This window comes from Engystomops pustulosus, chromosome 2 (genome assembly GCF_040894005.1).
Source record: "Engystomops pustulosus chromosome 2, aEngPut4.maternal, whole genome shotgun sequence".
Taxonomy (NCBI): domain Eukaryota; kingdom Metazoa; phylum Chordata; class Amphibia; order Anura; family Leptodactylidae; genus Engystomops; species Engystomops pustulosus.
The window spans coordinates 211,059,098-211,082,056 of NC_092412.1; the positions used below are offsets into that span (position 1 = coordinate 211,059,098).

At 40.3% G+C, this 22,959-nt stretch overlaps 1 protein-coding gene and 2 long non-coding RNA genes across 3 annotated transcripts in view; 1 reads left to right on the forward strand and 2 right to left on the reverse strand.

The window, feature by feature from the left end:
- Positions 1 to 22,959, reverse strand: part of LOC140119201 (uncharacterized) — a 183,961-nt gene that overhangs the window by 22,156 nt on the left and 138,846 nt on the right. The window lies entirely within an intron of this gene.
- Positions 1 to 22,959, forward strand: part of PHEX (phosphate regulating endopeptidase X-linked) — a 128,441-nt gene that overhangs the window by 22,085 nt on the left and 83,397 nt on the right. Inside the window, exons 3-6 of the mRNA XM_072137987.1 lie at positions 8,058 to 8,219; positions 15,108 to 15,194; positions 16,676 to 16,902; positions 17,801 to 17,869. Coding sequence (XP_071994088.1) covers positions 8,058 to 8,219; positions 15,108 to 15,194; positions 16,676 to 16,902; positions 17,801 to 17,869 — 545 coding nt within the window. The remainder of the gene's footprint in view (positions 1 to 8,057; positions 8,220 to 15,107; positions 15,195 to 16,675; positions 16,903 to 17,800; positions 17,870 to 22,959) is intronic.
- LOC140119200 (uncharacterized) lies at positions 6,072 to 11,308 on the reverse strand. Its single transcript, XR_011853349.1, has 3 exons — positions 11,245 to 11,308; positions 8,048 to 8,206; positions 6,072 to 6,647 (listed from the first exon to the last, which is right to left on the reverse strand). It is a non-coding gene; the product is annotated as an uncharacterized lncRNA (long non-coding RNA).

The window sequence follows — 22,959 nt, forward strand, 5'->3', positions numbered from 1 at the left end:
GCGGCGCGTGGGCGCCGCCATCTTTTTTTCGATCGCCACGCCCCCGAACGTCATCGGGGGGCGGCGATCAGTTGCCATGGTAGCCTCGTGTCTTCTTTTGACACGAGGCTATCTGGCAGCTGCATATTCGTTACAATGAGCCAGTGGCTCATTGTAATGAATGTGCTGCAAAAATGCCATATATTGCAATACAGAAGTATTGCAGTATATGGTAGCAGCGATCTGACTATCTAGGGTTAATGTACCCTAGATGGTCTAAAAGATAGTGAAAAAAAAAAGAAAAAAAAAAGTTTAAAAAATAAAAAAAATTAATAAAATATTAAAAGTTCAAATCACCCCCCTTTCCCTAGAACGGATATAAAACATAACAAACAGTAAAAATCACAGACATATTAGGTATCGCCGCGTCCCAAAATGCCCGATCTATCAAAATATAAAAACGGTTACGGCCGGCGGTGACCTCCGAGGCGGGAAATGGCGCCCAAATGTCCGAAATGCGACTTTTACACCTTTTTACATAACATAAAAAATGAAATAAAAAATGATCAAAATGTCGCACAGACCTCAAAACGGTAGCAATGAAAACGTCGCCTCATTTCGCAAAAAATGACCCCTCACACATCTCCGTGCGCCAAAGTATGAAAAAGTTATTAGCGTCAGAAGATGGCAAAAAAATTTTTTTCTTTTTTGTACACATTCGTTTAATTTTTGAAAATGTATTAAAACACAATAAAACCTGTATAAATTTGGTATCACCGTGATCGCACCGAACCAAAGAATAAAGTAGGCGTGTTATTTGGAGCGAAGAGTGAAAGTCGTAAAAACTGAGCCCACAAGAACGTGACGCACGTGCGGTTTTTTTTCAATTTTTCCACATTTGGAATTTTTTTTCAGCTTTGCAGTACATGGCATGTTAAAATAAATAACATTACGGGAAAGTAAAATTTGTTACGCACAAAATAAGCCCTCACACAGGTCTGTACACGGAAAAATGAAAAAGTTATGGATTTTTGAAGTTGGAGAGCGAGAAATGAGGCGAAAAACCCTCCGTCCTTAAGGGGTTAAAGAATTACTGTATATTGCCATTTGTCCTACAATGCAACCAGGCTGTGTTTTCTCTACATGTCTTAAAGCCATCTTTTTGATCATGTGTTTTCAAGCAATTCCACAAATGCAAAAAAATGGGGGAGATTTACAATGCCGACTCTGGCAGAGAAGGAATGTAAAAATCCCCAGAAAATTGGGCTGGTGGTGGCGCGACTGCCTCAGCCCACCATATATACTCCGGAGACTATAGCTGAACTCATCTCCAGGTCAGTCCTGGTCTATACAGGTCCAACCTGGCAGAGAAGTCTTCTGGATCTACTAAGATTCTGGAATTTGTTGGTAGATCCCGCATGCCGTTCATAACGCTAGTCTTAATATATTACCCACCCCCATTGTTACAGCCCTCTGGGGAAAAATCTACTCTAAGTATGAGTGACTCATATTATAGGAATGTAGGGGAGTAATAATAGGCTACACAGTAGTAAAAACATATGAACATAAGAACAGGGGACCACAAACAAACCATGAAAACCACTGTTCCAGGAATACTGTAGTTACCAATTGGAGATGACGATTTTCTTTCTTTATTTTGCCAACACATATTTACATCACATTCAGTAATGTCACAATGTCCGGAGTGATATCACTAGTATTGGTCAGGCCTAAATGTTGTGTCCACTCATTATTACAAAGATTATTCATTTCTCATTAAAGGGAACCTGTCACTACCTCTGTTTCTCTACAGACAGGTTACAGAAGCCCATTACATCTGCATTACAAATATCCCTTTCTGCTTTCTCTAGGCATTTGCATTACAATATAATTGTGTGTTATAACTTACCTTGCACCCTGACAGAATCCGCTGTGTAGTCCCAGGGGTTGGGCCTTGATTTGGAAGCATTTACAAAAAAACAAATCTGTGCTCAGCTCTTGGCCCCCACCTTTGTGCTCCTGTACAGCTCCTCCTTTTCATTTTTATGCAAATTAGCTTTTCAGTGCTTGGGATTGAGCCATTTTCTTGTTTTTATGTTTTTACACAAAAAGTGCCCACAGCAGTGTCTTTTTACACAATATTTGTCAATGCGTTTATAATGAAGGGAAAAACTTTTAGCAAATAAAGGTTATTGTTTTTATAGTAAAATGTTATAAAGTTTTCCAATATACTTTTTGTATCTGTCCATCTGAATTTTCCAGATCTCTGCTTGCTGTCATTCTATAGGAAGCTTCATTGTTTACTTCCTGTGGATAGAAATCTGCCCCTGGTCATGTGATGTCACGCAGGTGCATGGCTCATAAGAGTAATCAGAGCTGTGTGTTATGAGGAGCTGTGCACCTGTGTGACATCACATGATCATGGACTCCTTTCTATCCACAGGAAAAAAACTATGAAACTTCCTATAGAAGGACAACAAGCAGAGATTTAGAAAACCATGAGGAATTAAAACAGGAAGCATATTGGAAAATTGTTGAACTTTTCATCATACAATCAATAACATTTATTTGCAGAAACTAAACAACCCCTTTGAATTCTGAGCAAAGCACTCATGCCAAATGCGATAATTTTAAACAATGGCAATTGTGAGTACAATGAAGGTAGAAGTGCTAATATCTCTGTCATGACTTTTTCTCTAAGAGCTCATTTAGACAACCTCTATCAGTCTGGCCGACCATGGTTCATGGTTCTGGTTGCTGCACATAGATGTGCAATCCATGCCATGTGCTGGTGCTTCAGCGAGACCATCAGGGACTCCTCAGGGAAAGGCTTTGTGCAAAGACAACTTCCCTTAAAGGAAACCTACCATTACGGATCTACCTATTAAGGTAGATCCACTGGTGGGTGCATCTAACATATGTAAGGATAGCCCTGGCTACTGGGGCGTGGAGTAGCTGGAGCTGCGGCTACATGGCGCGACTACTCCACGCCCTAGTAGCCTCTTTGATCCTCCTACCTAGACATCTGCAGCGTGCAGCTACAAGGAGCTGGGCACACTTGTCCGCGAAGCCGGAGTTCTGCGCATGCGCAGTAGCTCAGGTTTTGGAGGCAAGATCGCAAAGCCGCTGGCCTGTGTTCTGCGTATGCGCAGAACTCCGGCTTTGCGGATGAGTGCACACAGCTCCTTGTAGCAGCACGCTGAAGATATCTGGTAGGAGGATCAAAGAGGCTACTGGGTGTGGAGTAGCCGCGCCGTGTATCCTCAACTCCGGCTACTCCATGCCTCAGTAGCCTCTTTAGAAAATGTGCATATTACCCTGATTAAAGATTAGCAAAGATAGAGGGGAGTAAAGGATTAGCCCTAAAAAGGATGCACCTACCACCGGATCTAATTTAATAGTTAGATCCGTAATGGAAGGTTTCCTTTAATAGTTTTGGATAGTTGTGTCTTTCCTAAAATACAAAAGTGCCTCTAGATATCTGCAGAACCATTTTTAATATTTTTCGTGCATCGCAGCAGCCTGATCTACACTTTTAACCTGCCCTGTTATTAGTATAAATTTGACACTTTCAATAAGATGTTCTATTTTAACCTCTAAAGTATACAGTCATGTTGAAGCAAGTCATAATAAAGATTATATTCCTCACTCCTCTAGTGTTGGCTTTGTGGAAAATTTAGTACTTGGCAAGTCGAAACTATTTTAAGTCTTTTACTACTTGCTAGTTTTGGCATCTTGTCTGCAATTATGTTCCCACATATGGAATTTCTCTATATATTTTGGAGTTTTGGAAGCTTTGGCTTAGATTTTCAGCCTAATCTTATGGCCATTATACTTAGTGCTGCACAGTCGCATGTTATGAGCGTTAGAGCCATAAATAATAAATCTGCGGGTGGTGTTATGTTGCAGTAAGTTACTTTAAAAGTAAAAACTGGAGCCTTATTTGGGTTTGTAAGATTAGGGTGGTGTTAAAGTAGTACATTTTTTTTTTGTCTTCAGATATATTTCACAGGTGAGCCTGACATGTGTCAGAAAAACACACAAATTGAAAAGATATATATATATATATATATATATATATATATATATATATACACGAATCAGAAGAATACTTCACTAGAATACTAAAAGGGTGTGCTATACATGTGGCCTCCTGGATTTTAGTTTTATTTGAATTGCAAGGCCCCCCTATCTTGTGACTGATATTTTTGGAATAGCAAAGGTACAACCCAATGATGTAGACTTGTGTTGTAGTTATATTTTAGGCCAGTAGATGGCAGTACAGTAACGACTTTGACACCAAGAGATATAGCAGGTTTTCCTTGGCAGCCTGGCATCAGCTTTAGATTAAAAGGAAAACGACCACTTGGATAGTCGTGACTAAAACTATTTATACTTACAGGCCGGGCGTTAGTAGTCACAGTACATGTTTACGTTAAGCTTTAAATAGCGTCATCCCGGAGAAAAAACACTTTTAAAAATATGCTAATTAACACCGGGCGCTCCTGTGCGCGATGTACATCAGTATCAGACAGCCGCATCTGACGTCAGTGGATCCCAGGCTGATCTTAGGGGTGCTAGTGTATAGATAGAGGAGGGAGTGCTAGTGAACCTAAGCATGCTGCCTGCAGGTACGACCCTATATATAATCTGCTCCGCTCCTCTTTATCTATAACATGCTGCCTACAGCTATGACCCCATGTACAATCTGCTCAGATCCTCCTGTTCTATAACAATCCGCATGCAGATAGGACACTATGTACACTCTACTCACAAATCCTCCTGCTCTATAACATGCCGCCTGCAGATAGGACACTGTATTTTCTGCTCAGATCCTCCTGCTCTATAACATGTTGCCTGCAGATAGGACACTATGTACAATCTGCTCAGCTCCTCCTGCTCTATAACATGCTGCCAGCAGATAGGATACTATGTACAATCTGCTCAGCTCCTCCTGCTCTATAGCATGATGCCTGCAGATAGGTTACTATGTACAATCTGCTCAGATCCTCCTGCTCTATAACATGCTGCCTGCAGATAGGACACTATGTACAATCTGCTCAGCTCCTCCTGCTCTATAACATGCTGCCTGCAGATAGAACACTATGTACAATCTGCTCAGCTCCTCCTGCTCTATAACATGCTGCCTGCAGATAGGACACTATGTACAATCTGCTCAGCTCCTCCTGCTCTATAACATGCTGCCTGCAGATAGGACACTATGTACAATCTGCTCAGCTCCTCCTGCTCTATAACATCCTGCCTGCAGATAGGACACTATGTACAATCTGCTCAGCTCCCCTGCTCTATAACATGCTGCCTGCAGATAGGACATTATGTACAACCTGCTCAGCACCTCTTCCTTTATTACACGCTTGCTGTTGCAATGGTAGAAATAGGAGAATGGCACTTGTGTTAAATCTTTTTAAAAAAAATTAAAATTATGATCATTACAGATAAAATGCAAGGACATTGAGGGAGAGCAGTGAGACAGCCCACTTGTGGAGGTGTGACGGTCATGTGTGGTTTGTCTCATCGATCTCCCTCAATGTCCTTGTGTTTTATCTGTGAGTATGATCAATACAGTGATACAAAACTGACACAACACGTCACAAATACATGTGCAAGCAGTTTGTACATTGTATTTATGTGCAAAAATGCGCCAGAAAACTAGCACAGCAAATGTGATCATTCTGGGCCCTTGTTTGGTCAAAACTTATAAAATGAAGCCTTAATAAAACGCTTTCCCTTCTTCATTACATTGGAGTGCTTAGATTTCCTTTACAATGTATTAATTTCAATGTCAAATATTTTCAGGTCTATGAATTCAGTCTTTTAGGTTCTTTCTTCTATTACTGTTCACCTAATTGTCTTCTGCCAAACAGATAACTATAAAAAGCGGCAGGAGTTGTAAATTGTGTCTATAACTAGTTTTATTCAGTAAAGAGGAAAAGATGGGATGTGTATAAGGACAACTTAGAAATATAGAGTGAAATATATCAATTTATTTATGCAAAAACACTAAACACTGACATTTAAAAACATTTAAAATGAGCACTACAAAAGTAAAGTGCTATCCACAGTGCATGACGATAACATGTCCTGTTCTCCCCCTTCCTAAAGATAATGGTGTATCTCAACTTGGTGTTGATGTATAAAATGGTGTAATTACTAATAGACTGTGCATTGGTTGCCAATGTGGTCAAGGTATAGACAGTAACCCACAATCAATATACTGGATGACACAATAAGTAAAACAGTCAATGCAATAGGGTCTAATTAAGAATAAAGTAAGGTTGATATCACCAAGTTGTATGATGGGGGAGATCACGCGCCCCACGCGTTCCGCCTACGTTGTGGCTTCCTCAGGGGTCACAGTTTTATTCAGTAAGACGGATCGACTGGCAAACAGCTTCTTTGTTGTGAGCTGCTGACTTCATCTAGGTCTGGCATCTGCAATCGTCTTGGTTGTGATGACCCTCCTGTGTGGGGGTATTGATCACTTCCATTGATTGAGAACGCTGGTTACATAGCTGCTCTCCCTGCAGCTCATTGTAACATCAATTTCAGATCTGGAAAAGTGAAGCTGCTCTGTTCCAGTCCCCGGTGACATCTTTTTGTTGGCACTTTTATCAGAAGCTGTTAGTAGGGAGGCATGTGAGTTCATCCTGAGAAAGAATACGAGGATATCATCTTTATGTGTGGAAGACGTAGCAGGAGGCATCACAACACATAATACCAAGAGATAGACTCATTTCCATGCATATTTTTTTTATAAATTAGACACATTTAACATTTTTAAATACTTACTGCTACACTTGCTATCAGCTGTTTACTGTGTCTTTCACTATATATTATTCACATTTACTTAGAGGAAATCTACATCAATATCCATCATGATAACCCAGGGGCAGTTACTCATAGATCCAGGCACTGTGACTGTGGTAATATTCTTATATTTGTTATCCATGGCCTCCTTCCTTACTAAATTAGTTTCTTAAGGTATGCTAATGAGCCTGAAGGGCTCATGGAGTTGTTACCAGAGCCCCTCTTTGCTGTAGCCTGTTACACTGACCAGAAGCACTTCCCCCCTCCCACTGTGTGGTAAAACGTACTCTACTGCCATGAGATTATGAGGGATGCGGAAGTGCAGAGGGAGCAGAGGGCGGGGCAGACAGTGTAATAGCCCGTAAAGCTCCCACACAGAGAGTGGGCTATGTAACGCCCCCGAGAGCTCTTCTGGACCATAAACATTGATATTAGAAGGAAGTAGGCCATAGAAAACAAACATAAGACGATTAGCACAGTCACAGGGCCTAGATTTATAAGCAATTACCCCTGGTTTAAAATTAACTTTGGTTTTAGATTTCCTTTCAAGAAAACTCTAACTTCCATGCCTGCACATCCTATCTCATTTTCCACTCACTGCTCTTACTTTTTGCAATTCTTTCTCCCTGCTGTTTTTTTATTTTACATTTCTTCCTTCTTTGTTTTCTCTTGTGGTTTGCTGATATCCCATGATGCTTCAGCAGAGCATCACATGACCAGCTGATTACCCTTCCTATCTATATTTTCCTAAATAAGCAGATATTCCATGTGTATACAGTCAGGGAGGATGTGATGCAACCTACTTTGCTACTACTTTGTGACCGGACCCTGTCTAATTATTATTAGTAACTGTGAGAGCCCATAAAATATTTAAAATAAGACATTCTTATGCATGTGATGGGTTACCATCTGAGTCTACTGTAACTTCATAGACTCAAGTATAGAAAGTATGTCCCCCGAAGAGTGATGCTACTAAGCAACCAACCAAATGTGACCAAGGCAACCAACCAAAGACTGAGCTGAAGTACCATCTACAGCCACAGCAACAAGATGGCAGTATACCTTTTCAAACAGTGATGGGACGAGGTGCTCACGAAAATGCAGTAGCCCATTACTAGGGCTTTCTGACATGAAGAGAGGCTATCAATTAGATATCCACACATCAAATGTTGATCTATTATAGTCTATATAAATGCTTAACCGTCGTATATATTAAAAAGTATCTATTTTTATTTCCTACTGTTTTTCAGCGGCTTCTATACGAAACAAAATGAATCTTTCCGTTGATCCCTGTGACAACTTTTTCCAGTTTGCTTGTGGTGGCTGGCACGAAAGTAATCCAATTCCTGATGACCAATCTAACTTTGGAATCTATCCCTGGCTGCGGAATAATGTGGATCTGAAAATTAAAGGTAAGGTTTTGTAATGATTAAAATAACTTTCACATACTGTAAGAGGAATTATTCTACATATTCGGGAACATTTACTTACCCGTCCAGAGGAGTTCCCTGAAAGTGCATTGTACATCTATAATGCACTGTGCCACTAATTCACTAAGATCGTGCTCCCGATATCCTACATGTGTCGCTTCCCCGCTCAGATCTGACGGAGCTCACCTTCTTCTACCTGGAGCATGTAAGTGCTTGGTCTTGCAACACAATTTTAAAGTTAAATCCTGCGCTCAGTCCGAATCCATCGGATCGTCCGACAGCACGCCCCCTGATTTGTGTCACATGAAAGCTAGCGCAGCTGCGCCACAATCCGATTGCGTGCGGCACAATCCCCTGTTAAATACCTGTCAGAGCCGTATATAGCCTGAAAAAGTTGGAAAGTCTGATGAAAGTGCGATCCGCTGACCCTTATTAGATAAGCCAGATTGTATTGTTTGTATTGCAGCTAGGGCTACCAAAAACTTACCAATACAAAACCATACTCTACTTAAGTCTTAGGATATCTCCTCATGAACATGGCCAAATTGGACATGGAAAAATGCATGTTAAAAGGGTATTCCCACAAAGCAGATTAGGCCCATCCATTAGATAGGGACTAAGTAGCTAATCACTGGGGGTCTCAGTGATGGGATCCCTATGGATCACAAGAACAGGGATGGAATTTACCCTTGCTGCACCCCGAGATGACCAGAGTAGCTGGTTGTGCATATGTGGGCTGCCCCATTTATCTCTATGAAGCTGACAGACATTGCTGAGAGATGAAAGGGGCAGCCCGGGCACGTGCCACTGGCTGCTCTGGTCAACTCAGGGGTCCGTTCTTGTGATTTGGAGGGTCTCATCACTTTTACCCCCACCGATCAGCAAGATAGGGCCTATTGCTTCAGTATGTGATTGTTTATTCTCTTATCCTCACCAATCATCAGTCTTTTCTTCAAGTGCCTTGATCAAAAATGTTTGTGAAAAACTGACAGACTGAACAAACTCTGACAGAAAAACTGATTTGTACTGACCAAACTGTGATCAAACTTCACAACACGTGTGAGAAAGGAAGTACTGGATTATTGTACCTCCCATCCCACATCTCTACCCCTAAATAAACATGTAAATACATAAACCACCATCTTATACATGACATATCCCAACCATAGTGGAAACATGACAATAATTACATTATATAAGCATTAGCTGGATAGATATGGACCAGGGAAGTGGAAATACTCTGTTTCGCCAATAAATACATGCATGGGAACAAAGCTCTTAGTAAAACTTGTGTTTCGAATTGTTACGTACATGTTGATTGTGTTCTCTACTCTCTGTTTTTAATTAAGTATTTAGTTTAATGTTCCGAGAAGACTTCAATGAAAGGGTTCTGTAGTTTTTTCAGAAAATTAATTTCTCGACTTCCGGTACCTCCGTGTTCCCGGCATTTATACTCTCCTCAACGTGCTCAGCACCTGCTGGTTTGAACAGAGAACCTTGGTGGGCTCCGGGACTGATTGATGGAGAGGTATTTCCTCGGTAGTGGCCAGAAAACCTTCCATCCCACCGATTGCCGCTCACTGTCAATAGGGCCTCCACCTAAGATGGCGCAGAAGGAACCCTCTGGGTAACAATTAGCAGATAACAATCTGCAAACCCCATAATCAGAAGTTGATGAAATAAGACGGCCACTGCACCTCACAAGCGATCCAGACTACCAGACCGTTGCACAAGAGGAGGCAAAGCATTTAGTGCCGGACCTGGTCACCACGTTTACAGTAGCATTACAGTTGGAAGGTATGGGTACATGATAGCTGTATTGCTAACACAGAATAACAAGGCACTGCCCTTCAGGTCTCAACAGAGGATGCATCTTCTAAACATGGCAAATTTGAGAGGTTTTCTGAGGGCCTATTGGATCGTAATGAAGACCTTGAAAATAGGTGGCACTGCAGTAATCCCATGACTCTAACCGACTGCTGTGAGACACCTCCCCTGATGACCATTGATGCGGAGAAGGCGTTTGATAAGATTCACTAGAGGTGGCTAGAGCAGGTTCTCAATCAGATTGTCTTTTGCAGCTCGTTTAGGATATATCTGGCAGCATTGTATGGCAATCTCATGGAAGCCATGGTGAATACCCTAGGTTTTTTGTCAGAACCCTTCCCGCTACAGAAAGAATAAGGCAGGGCTGCCACTACTATTTCATTTTGCCCTGGAGCTGTTCTCTAGATGCCCGGCGACCACAACAGCAAATAAGGGCATTGCTATAGGCAACAAATCATTATGTCTAGCATTGTTTGTGGACGATATTGTTCCTTTTATGAACAATACAAAGGTTCATTTAACAGGGGGAATTGCAATTATTTACAGAATTTGAGGCCTTTTCTGGTTTCAGGTTAAATCTGGCAAAATGTGAGCTCCTGTTTCTAGGTACCCAGGCCTCTGGCGAATGTTGGGGCAGTATGATATGTGGGATCTCAGTGGCGTCCCATTGGGTACGCTTACTGGAAATCAAGGTGCGGAGAACCCCGGAATGGAAATGGAAAAAGTTCTCGCTATCACTAATGGGTCGAGTGATGTAAGTTAAAATGAGGAGTATCTCAAAGCTGCTGTATCCACTACAGACAATACCCCACTACAGGATAACTCTGAGATAGTTGATGATGCCAAAGGAGGAGGGAGGATTGAACTTACTAGATGTCCACTGTCAAGAGGTAGAGTCAGTATTTAGACTTTTCCCTGGAATGACAATATGTTTATCCATGGGATCTCAAAACAATATTGTACTCTGCTCACCTTACCACTGCAGAAGGGGGGAGGATATCGGAGTTTGGGTAAAGTAAGGGGAAGGGGTGTTTTCAGGGTTTAGGATCCAGCTGGAGGATCCAGAAAGTGGGGAATAAGATCATAAAGGGGTGGCGAACTTTGAGGTGAGCAGGGCAACGATGTGTGAAGAGAATGCATTTCAGAATTATGCACAGAGCCACCTATGGTTTTCACATACCTGCTTTCCACCACTGCCTGGAGCAACTGACATCCTGTCCCAAGTATCAATCAACAGCAACAGACCTACCCAGCAGTTTTGGGAAGAAATAAAACGCCTAGGTGATAGGATGCGTGTAGGGAAATAAGTCGTGATCCGATAGCATATTTTTTCCATTATGACAATAGTATTGAGGGAGCTGAGAGGCCTGCAAGCATGCGTCTGCCCAGACCCTGTGCCTGGTAGCCAAGGGATGCCTCCTCCAACATTGGCTTGGGCCACAAATTTCATCTTTAGTAGATCAAATGAAATGGTTATTTCATCAGAAAAAAGCGTCTTTTTCATCCAGATGGAAGCAGAAAGAAGAAGTCCACATTGACTACTTATTCAGCTGTATCTGAGATGTAGACATGTGTGTTTAAAGGGGTATTCCAGGAATCAGCATAATTAATATACAAATGGGCCCATAAAATATAAGCTAATATGTAATTAGTTGTTATTTAAAATTTTGCTCCCATTAGCAGAAAAATGCTGGTGACATAGACACTAATGAAGAATGAAAATGCTACTGGCCCTTTAATCAGTCCGTTAATTTCCTCCGTGCGGTCCGTTGCAGACCATACACAGGACAGAAGATGGCCGCTGGTCACATGTCCACATCACATGTCCTGCACCTGCCTGGGCAGGTCATGTGATCACCACTATGTTTGGCTGTAGTCGGTTGTTGCAGTGCATCCAGTATGGACAGTGTTGTGATGATGCAGTTACATATCATTACTATGGTAACAGAGCAAGAAAACCTGTTACATCATCACTGGGAGCAGAGCATAAGAGAGAGGAGGAGTTAGTGAGAACTAAAGGTTCTTGGGACTTGTAGTTTCCAGTGGCGGCCATCTTGGTGATAACTTTAGAGAGGCCATAAAATTTTGTGAATCATAAAATCAAACTATTTAAGCTCCATTTTGTGACTAATGACATTTAGTTATGTTACATTCATTTATTTATAGCATTATGGGTTTTTGTATCAGACGTTCATATTCCTGGAATACCCCTTTAACTGATGGGCCTGAGTTATGTTCTCAATGTTTGTCTTATAATATCAAAATTAGAAAAAAAAATTCTCACTTTTAGTTCTTGGTCTGTGACACTATTTAACCCTAGATGTTTTTTTTTAAGCCTATTCAACCATATTGCGGCACATTTATTTTACTGTCAGAGGAGTTCACCCAAAGTGCATTGTTCCGACGATAATGCACTGTGTGGCGATATCCTACATGTGTCTTTTCCCCGCTCAGGTCTGACAGAGTGCACCTTCATCTTCCCGGTGCACGTAACTGCTTGAACTTGCGTCACAATTTGAAAGTTAAATCCCGCGCTCAGTCCGAATGAGTCGGAACGTCTGACAGCCCGGCCCCGATTTCTGTCACATGAAAGCTGGCGCAAATCACGAAAACATTTGAAAACCCGCCAAAAAAGCGGCCGCAGCACCTTAGTAAATAAGCCCCATTGTGTTGTTTTTGGAGTTGGAAAAATTTATACACATCCCATTATTAAGCTATAACATGCTGTTAAGTAGAATATTTTGCTTGTCTGTGTTGTACTTTGTGTTGTGTTTTGATGTTTGTGCTTTATTTTTTATATTCTTGCTGATAGTTTTATGAGATATGAATTACTATACCCTGTATATCTTCTAAATCCACTGCTATTATGTGTGATAACACTGCCAAAAGACAATAAGCTCCTCATCAAGCCAAACAACTTTTGCTGACACTGCGGTGAACACTTGGGTTTTAGGATGTGGTAATATTAATCCTAATTTTCCATGTTTTGTTTTCTCGGCTCACGTAGCTTAGGAAATAATACCACATGATTATCAGTCTGCGTTTATAAGGGCTGGTGGATAAGTGGGCTGCCCAGCAGAAAACATTTGGAACACACATGTAAACATAGGAGTAATAGCAATATATCCAGCCAATGAAATATGACATGAAAGTATCCAAGAACATTCAGTACAAATTTATTAGAAACACAAAGAACTGGTTTATGTGTAATGAAATATTATATGTGGTTTACCATAGCATAAAAAGCTTTAAAATGTAGTATTTTGTCCTCTTAAAGAATAGCTTGAAAGGAACGTGAGAAACGGTCAAGAAATCATCTTTTACTAATATATATAAATGTATTGTATAAGTTTATACAGAAAAGATTCTGCATAGGAAAATATTTATTCATTTAGACAGAATATATATGTTGTCCAGTCTATAGGACATGGGTAAAACTAAGACCATAAAGCAGTGATGGCGAACCTATGACAACTAAAAAACTGCAGTTCCACACAAGTCAAGTTTTACTAATCTCAGTCCTATTTTAACCCTTAAGGAAGTATCTCATATGTCCTCACAGGATGGCACCTCAGTGGCCACGCATGTATGAGATACATCCTGGAAAATAGGAGCCATAACTTGAGATCCCTGGCACCTAGAATCTCTTGGCAGCTTGGGACTGAAGGAAAAGCGAGAAGGTGCAGAGAGGACCAGAATATCTTTGAAGGTCCTCCTGCTGGCCCCACAACTCTTCCTGTACAGCGGGAATCTGGAGAGAAGCTACAGTGATAGTCCGGATTTGCCCTCCGGATTTCAATTGTATCTGTGTCCTCCGTAGGCTTGTATGTTAGGAGAACAGTTCAACAAATAAACAAATGACAGCTTATATTGGCACTTTGTGATAAATGCGTGGGGTTTGGTTGTAGTCTGGGCACTCGGTCTCAAAAACGTTCGCCATCACTGCCATAAAGTGTCCGGGAGCCTCCATCTTGAAATCTGCCATAGTGGATCAAGAGCAAGTTTTTTCAATGGGAAGGTGCTCATATAGCATAGCAAATCATATTTGAAATATCAAAGTGATCGACACAGGAATTTTTAAACACAACCGAAAACGTTCCCAGTGATGCACAGCTATTTGACATATTCAGTGTGTTGTCCATGGTTCTGAACACAGAGCTAAAGGTGCTTTAAACAATTGTTTTGATACTGCTTTAACATCTACAGAGAAATATTTGCGGATTGTTGGGACAATTACCCCAGAGATAAAGTCGAGTGGTATGCGGTTGTGTGATGTACGCTGCCATTCCACGTTATTATAACAGCCAATCCCATGATTAGGGAGTTTACGATTTAGCCATTACTGTATACCTGCTCCTTACTAAGGTGGTGCCGCATCTAGTTGGCATAACAAGTGAAACTCCCATCAATGGTTATCACAGGGAATGTTGTTTCAATTTTCTCAGTTTGAACCACAGGAGATAATTTAAGACTGATTGCAGCCATTGACAGTTCTGGTCTTTGATATTCTACATGACCCCCTTTCCAAAATAACTTGCCTGTGACCCAATATGGTAGCTTTCAAAAATTGTCATCATATTCTGGACATAGCCTAAAAGATCCGTCACCAATTACTTGCAGGGTTATTCAGATACGTCATTACCCCTTCTGAAAACAAAAGAGTGGGACTTTTGACCCGCCCTCCCCCCAAATGCAATAAAGTGCAAATATTTGTATATACACACAACTATATAAACTATATATACACATATTCATCTGATTTATTTAACATAGTTGCTTTTCTTAAAAATTACAAACAGCATACATTGCAATATTGGATGTTCTTGGGATTGAATTATTTACTGCATTCAACCCCATACAAGACAAAGCATGAGAAGTGACATATAGGTCCATTCAGCAGGCGCATCCAACACAAGGGACTTATTGATTGCTGTGTATTTAATTTGTCATGTCTTATAGCATTGACATCACAGTGTTCATAGAGACCTGCCAGGGATATTCTTATTGAGAGCAGCAGACAGACTGTCATTGTTTATTCCCCAGCTCTCCTGGAGAAACCTATCGGCAAAAGACGGGATTCAGAGGCCGCACAAAAGGCAAAGACGTTTTACAACTCTTGTATGAATGAAAGTAAGTGATGGTGGGATCTGGCATGACATTAATCACCTGTATACAGAATTATCAATGGATTCTAACAGGGATTAAAGAAACCTTATTAAATTATATATATATAATTTATATACCTTATATATCTTATATATCTTATGTTTTCTTTGGTTTTGAAATAAGTCAAGATAAGTGGTATGAGATAAACATCTTGAAATAAACCCTTGCATTGCTTTGAATAAAGTGTCTATTTCAATTCATCTTATGACTTGTATTTCGTCATATCTTAAAATGTTGCAAAGGTCATGAATAACACATCTGTATTAAGCTTTAGGACCCCCGTAAACATTAGATATGGTACACAGATCCGTGATTTGTCATTTTATCTTTCCTGATTCCCTCATGCACAATAAGTAAAAGTTGTGCATTGAGAGGGATACTGCCAATGGCTCTAATTTCCTCTAGAAATAACAGAAATACAATAGAAATAAGAGAAACTTGAGCAATAATTGTAATAGCAACAATGTACTTAAAGAACTGGGCCTCCTTCAATCCGAAAAGAAATCTTGATGGTAGTGCTATAACAAGAAATATAAGTAAATAGATATGTTTAACTTGAGTTAAAGGGAACCTGTCAGCAGAAATTAACCTAATAAAGCCCTACTAGTACCCTATTGAGAAGATTAACACCTTCCAGATTGTGTTTCTTTCATGGCCCAGTTTGGTGGCATCATCCAGAAAAACAGCTTTGAAGTGAGATGTAAATTGGTTGTAGAAAGTCAAGGTGATGGAAATTTTAGCATAATATTGAGCCCTCTAGGACTCAGAATACCCTGACATAATCGAAAAGGCGTCAGGATAGCCTGTTACTGATGTCCCTGGATGAAAGAGTGTCAATTACAAAGAAAAGGGCATTATGATGCGGGAGAGCTAGACTTCTGTGATAAACTCTCCACCTCCATAACTTTATACAACCAATTTACCTCTCACTTCAAAGCTGATATTCCGGATAATGCGACCACACTCGACCATGACAAAAACACAATCCTGAAGGCGTTATACTGCTGATCTAGAAATCTTATTTAGAACCTACTATTAGACACTTTCTTTAAAGCATACATAAACTTTAGACAGATTTGCATCAATCAATAATGCAGATGATGATAGTAAACTTTGTAAAGCACTTTATTTAAGAAATATTTTTGTGCTTTTCTTAAATTTTTGCCTTTCTTCCTTACTTAAGCATAACATAGATGCAGTGCTCACTAGAGGAGAAAGAATTAGAAAAAAGGCACAAAAAAGTTTACTATTATCACCTGTTCTATTCATTTCTTATATAAAAAAAATCAGTCTCAAAGGTTTAGTTACACTTTAAATAAGTCTACAGTCATCCCAGTATGCATCCTATTCCTATTCATATCAATTTCCTTTTTATAGTTTTAGGGCTAATATGTTAATAATGCTTGAATCTGGCTAAATTTCTTCATCCCTGTGCCATGTTTTAGCTGAAATAGAGGATGCCGATGCAAAGCCTTTGATCAAATTACTAAAGCAGTCATCACTTCGCTGGCCGGTGCTAGAATCCAACATTGGAAGTGAAGGCCGGTGGTCAGAGAGGAAGTTTAACTTTCTTCAGACTGTAGCAGACCTTCGTGGACTATATAGTACCTCAGTCTTCCTACGGGCCTATGTGGCCACAGATGACAAAATCTCTACTAACTTTATAATAAAGGTAAGGATATAGCTAGATATATTTTTAGTGTTACCAAAAAATTATAATAAATGTTAATAGAGATTCTATTATATTTTCAGATCCAAAAAGGACCATCTGAAAACATGTTTATTTTGTTATTATGTATCTCTATGAGCCTATTTCTTGTAAAAATGAAAAATGATAGGGTTTGGCCACTATTACATAACCCTATTAGGGCAAGTAGAGTCACCCCTATAGTACTTACCCTGCTAAAGTCACCAGTCACATGACACATGGATGGAGGGGTCTTGCCGTCATTACTGTCTATACGCTACCTCCATCATAACCCTTACAATATTTGTGGTTGGAGGGCCGTGCCATAGACTTCACCCCTCCGCCCATTGATATGGGACCGGTTATGGCAAAAGAGGTGTGCAGAAATGACTTTTTCCATCTGCTAGAGGGCAGCAGGTTATTGAATGTCCCTATTATGGTCTTGTACTTACCCTAATAAAGGTTTGTTATAGGCAAGTTGAATTGGAAACTTCCAAGATTGTAAAAATTGGTTATAGCGGATAGATAACTCTTCAACCAGATTTATACTGATAATCTGCTGCTACTACTTTTAGATAATTTATTTACTGTATTCAACTGTATACAAGGTTCATTTAGGTCAATAAGAAACTTATTTTGTTTTGTGAAAAAAAAAAATGTCTCGCAAATTATTTGTGCTGTAATCTTCAGAATTCACATGTTCTTAATTATGTATGGTATTAGCCCACAACCAGACCTTTTGCATCGTATGGGCACATACACGGTTCATCATAGTTTCTTTTGAAAATATTATGGTGGTGGAGGGTTTTTTTTTTCCTCTACATAACGTTGTAGTAACATCATAGTACTGGAGCGCACAGAATGAAATCTTTTTATTTTGCAGTTTGATCAAGCGTCCCTGTCATTATTATCTCACGAGGATTACCTTGATAATAGCACTACTGCACTTAGAGTAAGTATTGATGACATACTAATACACCTTCTCTTCTCAACACTGAAATGGGTTAGAGGTTTCCTGTTTTACCAGGCGCCGACGTTCATTAGGTTTAGTTGCCCTAGTACTTCACAACTTATGGTTAAGTGCTCTATGCTTGTTTAGTAGTTAGTATTCTCCACTGCTTCCTTACTTACGATAGAGTAAAGATTTCTCTATATTTTTAAAAAGTATATGCCATAGGATCCACTTGAAGATTCACATTTTCTCATACAGTGTCCCTTAATATACACTGGCCCACATTTATCAAAAACAGTGCAGTCTGTACTACGTGCAGTTGCCTGTGTAGTGTGCAGGGGGCGCCAGATTCAGGATTTCTGGCGCTTGTTCTTAATGAATCTGGTGACCTCTGCAATGCTCTGACAAAGTGCACCAAGTTTTTTGGTGCTCCTTTAATATGGGGTGTACAACACGTTTCTCTCTCGAAGTCTGCATGATAAAAGTGACGGGACGCCCCTTATAGTGCAGAATTTTGTGTCGGAACTGGTATAGTGCATTTGCGACACAAATGAGTCGCGTGTGACATATAGAACCTGTCAATCCCTGTGCAAGCAGTTTGCACTAGAAAGAACTTGCAAAGTCCTACAAAAAAACTGGCCTTTAGTAAATGTGGCCCACACATTTCACCCTTAAAGGAAATATGTACTATTTAAATGTTCTGTTTATGAGGAACATACTAAAACAGAGAGGCTACTAATACACTTGGGTGTTTATTTTATTTAAAAGAAAACAAGGAAATTTGAAATGATATAACTAATAAAAGATGTAGTGCGCAACCTCTTCTGGTAAAACATGAGTTTTCTTTTAACATTACAGGAAATCTACCATTAGATAGATAACATGATAAACAAGGGACACTTACTCATGTTTGAGTAAGGGGGAGACGCCTCATACAGATTCACAACTAGTTAACATGACGTGCTTACCCTTAAACCAAACATGATAACACAGTCTGTAGTGTAAGTGAATACAGGGAACCTAGGAAAAGAGGAGATTGGAGTGGCACTCATTCAATATAACAAGTTGTACTGTCTTCTGTGCTCTGCTTTAGCTCGTACCCAGAGTTAAAACAAGTAGAGATAGGGTAGGAAGTAGGCACTAGTAGAGGGTATCAAAGTATATAAGGCTGGTCCAACCTTTAAGAATTAAACAAACATTTTTTTCTACTTAACCCGTGATATTTTTGCTCTCCAGAAAGTCATCTAGGCCTCTCTTGAACATGTACAAAGAGTCGGCCATAACAACCTCCAGCGGAAGAGAGTTCCATAGTCTCACTGCTCTTATAGTAAAGAACATTTGTCTATGGTGATGGTAGAACCGCCTCTGCACTAGGCGTAGAGGAAGCCCCCTGTCTATGGTGATGGCAGAATCACCTCTCCTCTAGACATAGAGGATGGCCCCTTGTCCTAGTCACAGTCCTAGGTATAAAAGGATCTTTGGAGAGATCCTTGTACTGCCCACTTAGGTATTTGTACATTGTAATGAGGTCTCCCCTCAACCATCTTTTTCTAAACTGAATAACCACACATTTTGTAATATGTCGTTGTATTCTAGTCCCACTGTACCATCATGATCGATGGTGTACATTTATCTACATTAAACCTCATCAGCCATTTCTCCACCCATTTCTCCAGCTTCCACAATTCCCTCTGTGGTGCTATGCTGTCAGCCTCAGTATTAATTACTTTACACAGCTTAGTATCATCTGCAAATATTGAAAATTGACTGTGTAAACCCACTACAAGGTCATTAATAAAAATATTAAAAAGAAGTGGCCCCAATACAGAGCCCTGTGGCACTCCACTGGTAACATTAAACCAATCGGAGAATGTGCCATTAATGGCGACCCTCTGTTTTCTATCACTAAGCCAATTACTTACCCAAATACAAAGGTTTTCCCCTAGTCCCAGCAGTCTCATTTTATGTCCTCACCTTTTATGTGGCACTGTGTCAAATGCCTTGGAAAAGTCCAGATATACAACATCCATAGCCTCCCCCAGGTCCAGTCCGGAACTTAAGTTCTCATAGAATACAATCGGATTGGTCTGACAGGATCGATCCCCCATGCTGATGCTGGGTTACAAGGTTATGTACAGTGAGATACTCCAGGATAGCATCTCTAACAAACCCCTCACATATTTTCCCCACAACAGAAGTTAGACTCTCAGGTCTGTAGTTTACAGGATCGCTTTTTGATCCTTTTTTTGTATATACTGACACTACATTTGCTATGCGCCAATCCTGTAGAACAGAATTAGTCCTCAAGGAATTTTCAAATATTAAAAATTAAGGTCGGTCTTCATGCAGTACCCGGGGGTGTATACTATCTGGGCCTGGTGATTTGTCTATTTTAGTGATTGTGATGCAGCGCTGTACCTGTTCCTGGGTTAAACTGTTGACATTCCAAAGAGATTTTACATTATTCCTCATCAGGTATCATAGTATCATAGTATATAAGGCTGGAAAAAGACACAATTCTATCAAGTCCAACCTTTAAAAATTAAATAAATGTTTTATCCCCATAACCCGTGATATTTTTTCTCTCCAGAAAGGCATCCAGGCCTTTCTTGAACATGTACATAGAGTCTGCCATAACAACCTCCTGCGGCAGAGAGTTCCATAGTCTCACTGCTCGTACAGTAAAGAACCTTTGTCTATGTTGATAGTAAAATCCCCTCTCCTCTAGGCGTAGAGGATGTCCCCTTGTTCTGTTCACAGGCCTAGGTATAAAAAGATCTTTGGAGAGATCCTTGTACTGTCTGTTCAGGTATTTGTACATTGTAATGAGGTCTCCCCTCAGTCGTCTTTTTTCTAAACTGAATAATCCCAAATTTTGTAATATGTCAGTGTAATCCCCCCATTCCCCTAGTAATCCTGGTTGCTCTCCTCTGCACCCGTTTCGGCTCTACTATGTCCTTTTTATACACTGGTGCCCAAAACTGTACACAATATTCCATGTGTGGTCTGACCAGGGATTTGTATAAGGGCAAAACTATGTCTTTATCATGAGAATCTATTCCTCTCCTGATACATCTCATAATTTTATTTGCTTTAGCAGCAGCTGCCTGGCTCTGGTCACTGAAATTAAGTTTACCATCCACCAATACCCCCAAGTCCTTTTCAGCTCCAGTTTTACCAAGTAATTGACTGTTTAGAACATAATTATACTTTTTGTTTCCAAGGCCCAAGTGCATAACTTTACATTTATCTACATTAAACCTCATCAACCATTTCTCTGCCCACTCCTCAAGCTTCCACAAAACCCTCTGTAATGCTAAACTATCGACCTCAGTATTTACTTTACACAGCTTAGTATCATCTGCAAATATTGAAACTTGAATGTGTAAACCCACTACAAGGTCATTAATAAAAATATTAAAAAGAAGTGGCCCCAATACTGACCCCTGTGGCACTCCACTGTTAACGTCAACCCAATCTGAGAATGTGCCATTAATGACGACCCTCTGTTTTCTATCACTAAGCCAATTACTTACCCAGATACACAGATTTTCCCCTATTCCCAGCGGTCTCATTTTATATACCAACCTTTTATGTGGCACGGTGTGAAATGCCTTTGAAAAGTCCAGATATACAACATCCACAGCGTCCGCCAGATCCAGTCTTGAGCTTACGTCCTCGTACAAACCAATCAGATTAGTCTGACAGGACCGATCTCTCATAAACCCATGCTGACGCTGGGTTAGAAGGTTATGCACAGTCAGATACTCGAGGACAGCATCTCTAACAAACACCTCAAATATTTTCCCCACCACAGAAGTTAGACTCACGGGTCTGTAGTTTCCAGGAACGCTTTTTGATCCTTTTTTGTATATTGGTACCACATTTGCTAAGCACCAGTCCTGTGGAACATAACTAGTCCTCAGTGAATCTTCAAATATTAAAAATAACGGTCTGTCTATCACAGTACATAGTTCATGGAGAACCCGGGGGTGTATGCCATCTGGCCCCAGTGATTTATCTATCTTAGATAATCTTATCTTCCACCATGACCCCCATGTTATTTCTAAGGGGATCCACACTCTCTGTTTTTAGTTTCTTATCATTAATATTCTTGAAATAAATAAATTTGGGATTTATTTTGCTCTCCCTGGCAATATTTCTCTCAGTCTCTATTTTTGCGGCCTTTATCTGCTTTTTACAGGATTTATTTTTCTCTCTATAATCCTGTAATGCCTCATCACTACTTTCATGTTTTAGCACCTTAAACGCCTTATCTTTCTCGCTTATTGCTTTCCTTACAAGACTAGTTAGCCACATTGGCTTTTTCCCATAAGGTATGTGTTTCTCACAGGACTTTTTCAGAATATATTGGGGGGGGGGGCTTTTGTCTTTGAGAACATTATCCCAGAGTATGCCTTTAAGGTCTTCCCTTGGTTGCTGAAAATTTGCCCTCTTGAAGTTTAGAGTGTTGGTTGCCCCTTCTCAAAATCAATGATATTATGATCACTATTACCCAGGTTCTCCCCAACCTGTAGTTTTGATACCCTATCAGGTCTGTTGGTAAGGATAAGGTCCAGCAGTGCCCCCCCCCCCTCTTGTTGGCTCCAGGACTAGTTGCGACAGGTAATTGTCTTTTGTTGTTGACAAGAACCTGCTGCCTTTGAAGGACCTGCAGGTTTCTGCCCCTCAGTCAATATCTGGGTAATTGAAGTCTCCCATGATAAGTACTTCACCTTGCTTTGAAGCCGCATCCATTTCACTTATCAGCATTTCCTCTGCTGCCTCCATTCTATTTGGAGCCTTATAACAAACCCCTAGTAATATTTTATTATTCTTTTTCCCTCCCCTCATCTCCACCCATAGGGACTCCACATTTGCATTTGCGTTACTGATGTCATTTCGCATGACGTGCTTGAGGCAAGATTTCACATATAAACAAACCCCTCCCACTTTTTATATTTATACAATCCTTTCTAAAAAGACTATAACCATCTATAGTAACAGCCCAGTCATAGCTACTGTCCAGCCATGTCTCGCTGATACCCACTATATCATATTTTCGCTGCAACGTCAAGAGTTCCAGTTCC